At 35.4% G+C, this 10,571-nt stretch overlaps 1 protein-coding gene across 1 annotated transcript; it reads left to right on the plus strand.

Annotated features, from left to right (window-relative positions):
• LOC107609523 lies at window positions 5,912-7,738 on the plus strand. The gene is made up of 7 exons (XM_016311526.1): window positions 5,912-6,088; window positions 6,208-6,481; window positions 6,592-6,691; window positions 6,898-7,041; window positions 7,162-7,294; window positions 7,386-7,444; window positions 7,651-7,738. The coding sequence occupies exons 1-7, from the start codon at window positions 5,912-5,914 to the stop codon at window positions 7,736-7,738; spliced, it is 975 nt and encodes a 324-aa protein (XP_016167012.1).

Below are 10,571 nucleotides of genomic sequence, written 5' to 3' on the forward strand. Positions count from 1 at the left end.
ATTCTGTCAAATCTTGATCAATAGCCAATTCCTTGGTCAATTACTCATGAGAAGAGATGAAGTATGGTCACTAATTATACCACATGCATTTCCCAAACCAAGTATTGAGAGGGTTACAGTCACATACCCATCCAAACCCAATTTGGTCCAGCATGAGAAAGCATTTCTAGCTTGATCTCTTCATTCCTCTTCCAAGGTTCAAAAGAGATCCAAGTTTGAATAGCTTCTCTTCCAAGATAACTACTCAATTGGATGAAGATCGAAAGCTTTCAAGTAAAATCAAGAGGAAAGATAGAAGAAGAACAATGAAAATTAGTATTGATCCATCAAATTACAACAGAGCTCCCTAACCCAATGAAAGGGGTTTAGTTGTTCATAGCTCTTGAAGATGAAAACAAAGATGGAGAATACATCATAAAACTAGAAATTGCAAAGAAAGTAAATACAGAGAGTAATTCTTCAGCCTCCTAAACTATTTTACAATTCAAAGCTACTCCTATATATACTACTCTTCTCAGCTTCTAGATCACTCTTCAAGTCTTGGGCCTTTGGATCTTGAGTTTGAAGCAGTTCCTTTCTTTATTTGGGCTTGGCTTTACTTGCAGAGAGAAAGTGTGGAGTGGGCAGAGACTTAAGCTCAGGGCGTAAGGAGCGTTAATCATTTAGTGAAAGTCCAAGTTCGGGAGCGTTAGTGACACTTACCATTCTCACTAACGTTGAAGCAACCACACAACCCCCAAGAGTCACGTTAACTTCCACGTTAACTTGGTTAACGTGGGAACTAACGTAGAAGATGAAGAGTTGTCGACACCGTTAGTGACACTTACCATTCTCACTAACGTTGAAGCAACCACACAACCCCCAAGAGTCACGTTAACTTCCACGTTAACTTGGTTAACGTGGGAACTAACGTAGAAGATGAAGAGTTGTCGACACCGTTAGTGACACTTACCATTCTCACTAACGTTGAAGCAACCACACAACCCCCAAGAGTCACGTTAACTTCCACGTTAACTTGGTTAACGTGGGAACTAACGTAGAAGATGAAGAGTTGTCGACACCGTTAGTGACACTTAACATTGTCACTAACGTTGGCTCAACTTCTCTTCTCCACGTTAGAGTTCACGTTAACTTGGTTAACGTGACTCTCTAACGTGGGCATGATGGCTTTTTTTAGAGTGTTATTGGCAATCACTTTTCTCATTAATCTTTGCAAGTTACCTCCCCTTTCTTGCTCCTTTTTGGTCCTGAAATCAAGCAACAAAGTGCATTAAAGCTCCAGTCCAAGTCATGAGTAATGCAACATAATATTTGTCACTAAACTTATGCAAAATCCTCATGAAATCATGTAAAATACACAATGTATGCTTGAGTCAAGGCATAAGTGAATATTTAACCGAAACTAGCTTATTTCCTAAAGAAATGCATGAAACTAACCTAAAAACAGTAAAGAAAAGGTCAGTGAAACTGGCCAAAATGCCCTGGCATCAACTTTTTAATTTAACTCGATTTTATATATCTAACATGTGTACATATTTTTTTTATTTTCATAAATAATAAACTTAAGTCAAATTACTTTTCTAAAACATTTTATAAATTTAGTACAAAAAGTTTTTTGACATAACAACTATTTCAGGCATTTATTTTAAGGACAAGTTAATCCATTTTAGTTGTTTGGTAGATTTTGGTATTTAATTGACTAATTTGTTGTGGATTTAATTTTATTTAAAAATTTATTATTAATTAATGAATTGTTAAATACATAAATTAAACCCCCTTTAAATAAAAGAGTAAATTAATCACACCAACTCAAGTTGGTTAATAGATGATATATATATATATATATATGGTGGCATTGACTTGTCTGTGGCTAAGGTGGCTATGAGAGACTTACCAATTTGGTTGTGACACTTGGCATATTTGACTGTAGGTGGGGAACTATTTGAATTACTTATACGTGGTAGATTCACTAATAATGCGCAGTAAAAATCAACACATCAGTAAAGAATAGTGTTTAACAACAAATCATTGGAGAGAGAATCTAAAAAATTAAAAAAATATAATATAGAAGGATTGTGAAAAATTGTGTAAAAAATCAACGAATGTAGAAAGCCATCATTGGAGAGGCTTGCTGTGGAAAGGGTTTATGGAGAACTAGGGTTCGAATGGTAGATTTTCATCAGATATCGGAAGGTGGCGCCCAGCTAGTTTTAATGACATGTTATTCTTGGGGCATCATACTGGAGAGCGGGACGCCGGGACATGTGGAGGTGGTCTGTATTGAAGTTGTTGGACATCAAGAGGAGCACAGAGGGATAATCGTGGGGGTTGGATGTATCATTTTTTTTCTTCTGGGGTCAAAGACTGGGATCGTAAGTTGGCCCAGATCTAAGAAATCGAACCCTAACTCGCTATTCGACCTGGTTTCCAAACAGAAGCTACACACTTTGACTTGTTCTCTCGTTCATCCCTTCATTGTTGTCGTTCTTCATGGTGGAGGAGGGATGTAAAATTTGAGAAATTAATAAATAATTAGCCAATAAATTAATTATTATTTAAAGAAATTAGAAACTTAAATTTTATAATTTAATGATATAGAGCTAATTAAAATAAGAATATTGACACTAATTTTAAAGAATTTGACCAAAAATTAAGTTGAACAGGCCGAATCGGGTGAACCGGGCCCGTATTGGGCCCAAGGCCCACCTAACTCACTTAAACAAAATGTGCTCAGCTCATTCTCTTCCCCCATTCACATGCAAACATGCTGAGAATTTATCAAGAGGGGGAAGAACACTTTTCATTCGTAAACCCTCACTCAAACCTTTGATTCTACACAACTTTTCGCTCAGAGTTCCGATCGCCGCACCGTTTACGGCCACGCGTCTGCAGTGACGAGCTCTACAAAGCTTAGTACATTATAAGGTGAGGAAATCACATTCCTAGTTCCTATTTTCTCTTCTCCAATTCAAAAATTTCATGGTTTTAGGTGTTGAAATTTTTGGTTAATCTGATGTTTTAGGATCAAATTGACTTGAAAATTAGCGAGCTTGCTTAGTGGGGTTGTTCTTGGGTTATACGAGGAAATTAGCCAAGGTATGGTTTTGGTTTCTCATATTTAATATATAATGTCTTGTGAAAACTTAGGCTAGACGACCTAGGATAAGTTAAATTATGACTTTTGGAGCTTGATTGATAGTTTTAGTTGACAATGTATGTTGAATTGATGAGGCATGATAAATTTAATGGTTTTATGATATGAATGTAGTTGATGTGGTGAAAAGATTGATGAATGATATTTTTTATGGTGATAAATGAAAATATTGAATGTGGATATATGAATGTTAATAATTGTGTTGGTATGATCGACCATGTTGGAATGATATGTATTCAAAATTGCGGTATGATTGGTGGTGATAGAGTGCGGAGCTGTGTTTTGGTATAATTTGGTGGATTATGACTTGGATGTAGAGTTTTATTCATTTTTTAATTCTCCAAAGTAAACATAAAATACACATTAATGCATTTCTAAACAAAAAAATCTTTTCATATGGTCCAACTGAGGCCCATAAGTCAGAAAATAAAAACTTATAATTATCTTGTTATTTAAATAACTATGTCTATCTACAACAAAACTGTCTTTGTATACAACATAACCATTAATTCCACATTTGCATAAGCCCCAATCTGTTAGCTTTTTTCTTGTCCAAATTAGCCAACAACAAAAAGTTATATATGCAAAAACAAAAAATCAATTCACCCGGCCAAGTGAAAGGCCCGCATTACAACAACAAAAATATTTACACATTTACTCTATCATCTTTATATTAATAAAAGTAGAATAGCAAAACAGTGATACAAACCCATATTGCCTAATACATTGACACGTTCTTATCAATGAGGTGACAAAGCTTACTCACCAATTTGGTTACTAGTATGTAGCATTTGGTTACTCCCCAACTTTGTCCTTCTCGGTCACCAATTTGGTTTCAACAATCCCAAGGTTAGACATGCAATTTGGTTACTGGTATGAAGCATTTGGTTACTCCCCAACTTTGTCCTTCTCAGTCACCAATTTGGTTTTGACAATCCCAAGGTTAGACATACAATAAACTTAATTCTCTGTTTTCTCATTGGTTGATAAGTAACTTGCAGGATCGCCAACTTGGATTAAGCATGCATAAAGGATGTTAAACTTACCCGCACTGTTAATACATTTCAATGGCAACTTTTTATGACAACTTTTTAGTCTTCCTTGTGTGAAGCTGATGCTATACATATACATGTTTGTCTGATAAGTTAGTGTAGAAGGTATATTAATGAGCAGATATTTTATACCATTTTCTTAGTGTTTTCAGTTACATTTTATCAAGTTTTAGTATGTTTTAGTGCAAAATTCACCTTTTGGATGCTACTTTGAGTTTTTGTGCTTTTCTTATGATTTCAGGTGATTTTTGGGTGAAATTAGCAAGTTTTGGCAAAGTCTAATTCAGAGGCAAAGAAAGGATAGCAGATGTTGTCAAATCCTAACCTCTGTGCAGTCCAACGAGCATATCTTGAGCTACAGAGGTCAAATTGATGCTCTCACAACAGCGTTGGAAAGATAACTTTCAGAGCTTTCTAGAAGTATATAATAGTCTATACTTTTCTTTAGAAATGACTGCCCAAAATGGGCGTTGAATGCCCAACTTACCCCCTTTCTGGTGTTCAACGCCCAAGAAGGACCAAGGCCAGCGTTGAACACCCAAAACTGGCGTTCAATGCCACCAAGGGAGCACAAGGCAGTGTGGACACCCCCTAGAGGGCGTTCAACACCCACTCATCTAAGTTGAATGCCAGGCATCAGTCCAAACACTCACCAAGTGGGCCCCAAAGTGAATTTTAACACTTCTTAGCTTATTTTATTTTTTTTTTGTAATTTTTAATTAAGAACAATATCTTTTAGGTTTAGTCTTAGAGTTTTTATTATAAATAAGGAACTTCCTTCCTCCTGAGGATTAGGCCTCCCAGGAGGGGAGAAGCACAGACACATTACATTACACCTTATCTATTTTCTGTAAAGTATGAGCAACTAAACCTCCTAAGTTAAAGATAGGAGCTCTGCTTATTCCCATGGATTAATATCATTACTTTTCTACTTTAATATATGTTTGACTCCATTCTATGATGCATTTTCGTTCTTCATCTTTATGAATTTGGGGTGGAATGGAAGTATGATCCCTTAGTCTACATGAGTTCTTGCGAGTCCCTGACAGGATAGTATTGAGCTGTAGCTTGAGAATGCATCACAGATCCCAACAGAGTATCTGGGCTAATTGGGATAAGTGACATAAAATCTCGTTAGTCATGGGTAATTGAGATTTCTATGGCGCTAAGGCTAGAATCCTGAGCTTCATTCTCTGATCCGGAAGATCTGACCTTGTCTGTGGCGTTTTGAGTAGGGTCATCAGAGATTGAATTGCGTGAGCTTCACCCTCGTTCAGATTGAATGACCACTGACCCTGACATTTGATGTGGATCAGAGGAGATCAATGACCACTGACCATGGCTTTGATCACTTACAGCCTTACCATTGAATGAATCATTCGTTGTTAAATTAGTCAGTAAGAAGTATTAATCTGGAAGGATAAGTATCTTCGAGGTCTTAATTACTTCCGTATATTATCTTTTTTCCAATCTTTAATTGCTTTTCTTTACTTTCTTGTTTATGCAAATCCAACAACAACAACTCTCTTTTCTAATCGCCTAACTAAGATCTGTAGGATAACAACTGCTTGCTCAATCCAACAATCCTCGTGGGATTGACCCTCATTCACCTAAGGTATTACTTGGATGACCCGATGCACTTGCCGGTTCAGTTGTGCGAGTTCTAATTTTGCGCACCATGTATACACTATAGAGGCAGTTTCAGATGGCAATGCTTAATGTTTCAAATAGTACAACCCATGGATTTGATCGTGTGGTAGACATTAACCCGTCTAAACTAGAATGGTCTGTGGTGGTGGGCGTTGTTCGAATGTACGAGGTTTTGAGTCAGTGGAATCCAGATGAAGTTTTTAGCATTGAGATGATCCTTCAGGATGAATGGGTAAGTGTATCGTGTATTGATATCATTTATTATTTTAGTGTGATGAAGCCTATGGGTTTATTAACGTTTTTATTAAATTTTTCTTACTTTATTTTTGTGTGGTTGGCTTTTGTTCATAGGGTGATCGGATCCATTATACTATACCGAGGAACAACATTGTGATATTTAGGAGTGTTATCTGCGATCATGAAATCTATTCCCTGAAGAATTTTATTGTGCAAGGCTATAAAAATTCAGTGAGGACTACACCTCACAAATATAAACTAAGCTTTTATATGAAAACGCCTGTGTCTAGACTCACTCCTGACACATTTCTTTTCAACCCGTATCGATTCACAAAGTATGAAGAAATTGAGTCAATGGCTTTGGTCGTCGCTCAAAACCACCTGATCAGTTAGTATTGGGACTTTCATTCTAAGTTGTTATGGTTGCTTTGATTCTTGGTCACCTTGATTTTGAGTGAAGAATTAGTGATTGGAATATGTTTTCAATGTCTTATGTAGATTGCATTGGTCATGTGGTAGCTAAAGAAAATGTAAGAGATTTGGTAACCAAAACTGGGCAACACACTAAACGCATAGTGGTTTATTTGAAGGATTTAGAGTTTGTTTTCTTGAGACTCCTTTTGTTGTTGAATCAATTTTGAATAAATTATTTTGATGGGGTTATAATTTATTTTATATTAGGTGTTTGTGTGTGACTTTGGTGGTGTTCTTATTCATGCATTCAACCTATGTTTTTATAGGACATAAGATGAAGTGTACTCTATTTGGCAACTTTGTTGATGAAGTGGTTACATTTTTACATAGGCCAGATTGTGAGCCATTAGTTATGGTTGCCCAGCTTTTTAAACCATATGTGTATTTGAATGATGTTAACATCCAAAGTAGCTTTGATCCTTCTCGAGTATATTGTAACGCTGACTTCCCTGCTGTTATTAGTTTCAAAAAGAGGTATGCAAAAATGAAAAAAAGTGAAGGTTCATTTCTTTAGTTTTTTATCTTCAAATATGGATAAGTTTTTTACCAAAAAAGACTGTGTTGTTTTATGTTCAATATTTTTGTGTTATGTAGTTTACTTGAGCAAGGTGATCTAGCTTCTCAGAGAATCAATCTTATTGAGAGTCATGGCCAAACTTCCTTGTATGATGAATCCCAGGGAATAACTCCAATCAAGTCAATGGAAGAAGTTCTAAACTTGGACCATGTGAGCTTCTTGGTTTAGTTTTTGAGTTTAAACATTCCTTTATTTTATGTAATCTGTTGATTGAAAGAGGTTATGCTTTTTTAATGGTTAGGAGACATCCTGTTGGGTTGTTGGTACCATAGTTTTTGTCGATGTGGATTTGAAGGATTGGTTCTACGTATCGTGCAACACATGTCCCAGAAAAGTGTAGCCAAATAAGGACAGCTATTGATGTGACCATTGTAGAAAGGTGGGGTTTAATGACACTCTCAGGTAATTTGATGACAATAAGGATGTATTAATGTGCATTTTTTTTGCATCTGTCACAATACAGCTTGGTGTTCCTAATTCCCATTAATATTGTGTTGTGTTTATAGGTATCACCTTGTTGTCATCCTTACTGATGGTACCGGTTGTATTAAGGTGACCTTATGGAATTCAGAAGCCAAAGCTATTCACAACTAGAAAATTGCTTAATACAGATTTACAAACAGATTTGGTCTTTATTACAAACGGATTTTCGGTTACCGATGAAATTACCGACAGATTTTGTCCCTCTGCAAAAGCCTCGTCGGAAATTATTTACCGACGGATTTTTTTCCGTCGGTAATTTAACGACAAATTTTTACCAGTTACCGACAGATTTTTCCTCGGTAAATTCTCCCCTCTATTTCCCTAAAACGGCAAACTTTCTAACGGATTTTTCATCGGCAATTAGAGACAGGTTTTTTGCGGATTTTTCGTCAGTAATTAGAGACAGATTTTTTGACGAATTTTCTGTCGGTAATTAGAGACAGATTTTCCGACGGATTTTCCGTCGGTAATTAGAGACAGATTTTTCGATGGAGTTTCCGTTGGTAATTGGCAACAAATTTTTCGTCTGTAATTGTAACCTTGGTAAACCATCCCTAACTCTGAATACAAACAGAAAATTCTTCTGTAAATTCGTCAATAAGGTAAAATAGAATTTATTTTAGATTTTTCCATTGCAAAATAAAATTGTTTTTATACAAAATAAATATAAATTTAATATAAATTTTTATCTAATTTGTATTCGAATATTTATAATATTTCAAAAAATAAACAAATTCATTGTATTATCAAACTAAAAGAAAAGTACTATAAACAAGCAAGTCAATATAATTCAAAACATAAACAAAGTGTATTGATCATCAACTATAATTCTTAGTATAATGTTCAACCATACTAAAACTATCAGCTATAGTCTTCAGTGTCATCTTCATCCTCATCATCATCATAGTCCTCATCCGAAGAGATTGAGGGTGGCAGCGGTGGCAGTGGTAGTGGAATAACACTAGAACTACTTGACGCTCTAACCTTCTCATAATAACTAATATAAGCCTTATTCCATCTCTTCTGTTTTAGCTTTACCTTCTGAACCTTTCCAATTGCCCGTTCCAACTTTTCTAATTTTTTTGAGCCTTTTCCAAAGGAGCCAAGCGTGTATCTAATAACTTACTAATACGCTCATCTGTTTGTTGAGTAACACACTGAAAAAGCTCTTCATTGAGATTACGAATCTCTTCTCGCAAATCAGGAACAGAATTTTGATTTCTAGATGCTCTTCCAGATACAGAATCGGCAGAAGTAGTTTCAGACTTGATAGAGCTAGAAAAGAATGCCCCTTTTCCGTAAACTCGATTCTTCTTTTGCCCACCACACACTTCCTCCCAAATCAAGTCTTCATCAATTGGTGGTAGCATGATTCCCTGTGCTTGAGCCTCGGCATGTTGGGCTTGAACTTCTGCTAATTTTTTTATAAACTTCTCCTATTGCACAATGATTATATCAATTATATAAATAAAGTTTCAAACAATATAGTCACATCAAATACAACTTGTTGGGAAAAATTGCATCAAATTCAGAAGAAGATAGGTTTTATTATGGGACACGAAATCAATTACCTTCTCTCTCTTTGATGCCAATCTCTCCACTTATTTAATTAATATTCTTTCACCATTTCTTTTTCCTCTTCTTGCTCTCCACTCTCAAATCAATCCACTAATTGAACTATTAATTTAACAACTCATCTTTCACTTAATCACACCCTAAACTAATTAAGCATTCCTAGTTGTATATATACATACATGCATGTGTGTACATAAATATTTAAGTGGCAGCATGTACATTAATTTAACATTTATACTATATCTCACATGAGTGTCTTGAGAGCGCTTGTCCACCCATTTAGACTTGTCACTTTTAAGTGTGTGAGATTCCTTGAAGACTTCCTCGTGGGTTGGTGTACGGCTTAACTGCCTCTTCTGTTTCACATAAAACACAAAATAAGAAAAATTTTACATAAATAGATGTCTATTAAATAAGATCTAAAGCCACTTAAATTATGTTACCATCCTCTCTATAGTTGAGCTCAATGGAATAGAACCACCGCAATGGACAGAACCACCTAAGAGTGATGCTCGATTCTCCCTTGCTTTTTTTCTTATATTTTCCATTTCTCATCCATTTCCCAGTACCTTTTCAACACATTTTTGTAAGCAGGAATTAGCCATTCATGGGTTGTATCCACACCGTCACGGATATCTGACATCATTTGGCTAAATCGCTTACTTGTCCTATACTTGAAAGCCCTCCAAAAAAACTCTTCATCATCATCATCATCAATAAGAAAGTGGCTCTGCATATAAAAAGGGTAACATGATATAAGAATTTAAATTAAGCTATCCTTCCCATACTCATCAAGTTGCTACTTACAGACAAGACATAACTATCAATGATACTTAAATAATATCCCAAATTTAGTGACTGATGAGGTATATATTTAAGCTTGCATTAGCAAGAGTTTGCAACTTTGCATAAATTCACATTAAACTAAATAATAATAAAGACACAAACAGGAGGAACTTTATATCTTTTAGGAGGTTCATGTAAGGAAATGGTGCTAATGGTGCTAGTGGTGCGATAAACTTCAAAAGTCGTACTTGCTTTATTATGAGAATCATCCCCCAAATGAAAACCCCACAACACCCTCCTGCTGGTGTCACGCAATCAATCAATCAAATTTTAAATTCAATCCAACAAAATTCTCATTCATATCTAGTGTCATGCAAACATCAATATGAACATAATTATAATTAAGTTTCCACATAACAATATTCATAAGAAAATAATCTTGTTCTTAGAATAATTTATATGATTTGCAAGATATATATGTTACTTTTATCTTCCACTCCTTAAACCAAAGCTTCTTTGTCGGAAGAGGGACATCTCCAAACTTTTTGTACAGTTTATCATATCGTTTCTTGATTATCTCTGT

The sequence above is a fragment of the Arachis ipaensis genome, chromosome B01 (assembly GCF_000816755.2).
Source record: "Arachis ipaensis cultivar K30076 chromosome B01, Araip1.1, whole genome shotgun sequence".
Lineage (NCBI taxonomy): Eukaryota > Viridiplantae > Streptophyta > Magnoliopsida > Fabales > Fabaceae > Arachis > Arachis ipaensis.

Excerpts from the sequence above, each read along its gene's own strand:
- LOC107609523 (XM_016311526.1), top strand. The coding sequence starts at position 5,912 with ATGGCAATGCTTAATGTTTCAAATAGTACAACCCATGGATTTGATCGT. Across the intron at positions 7,295-7,385 it reads AAGTTCTAAACTTGGACCAT|GAGACATCCTGTTGGGTTGT; the intron begins GTGAGCTTCTTG and ends TTTAATGGTTAG. Across the intron at positions 7,445-7,650 it reads GATGTGGATTTGAAGGATTG|GTATCACCTTGTTGTCATCC; the intron begins GTTCTACGTATC and ends TTGTGTTTATAG.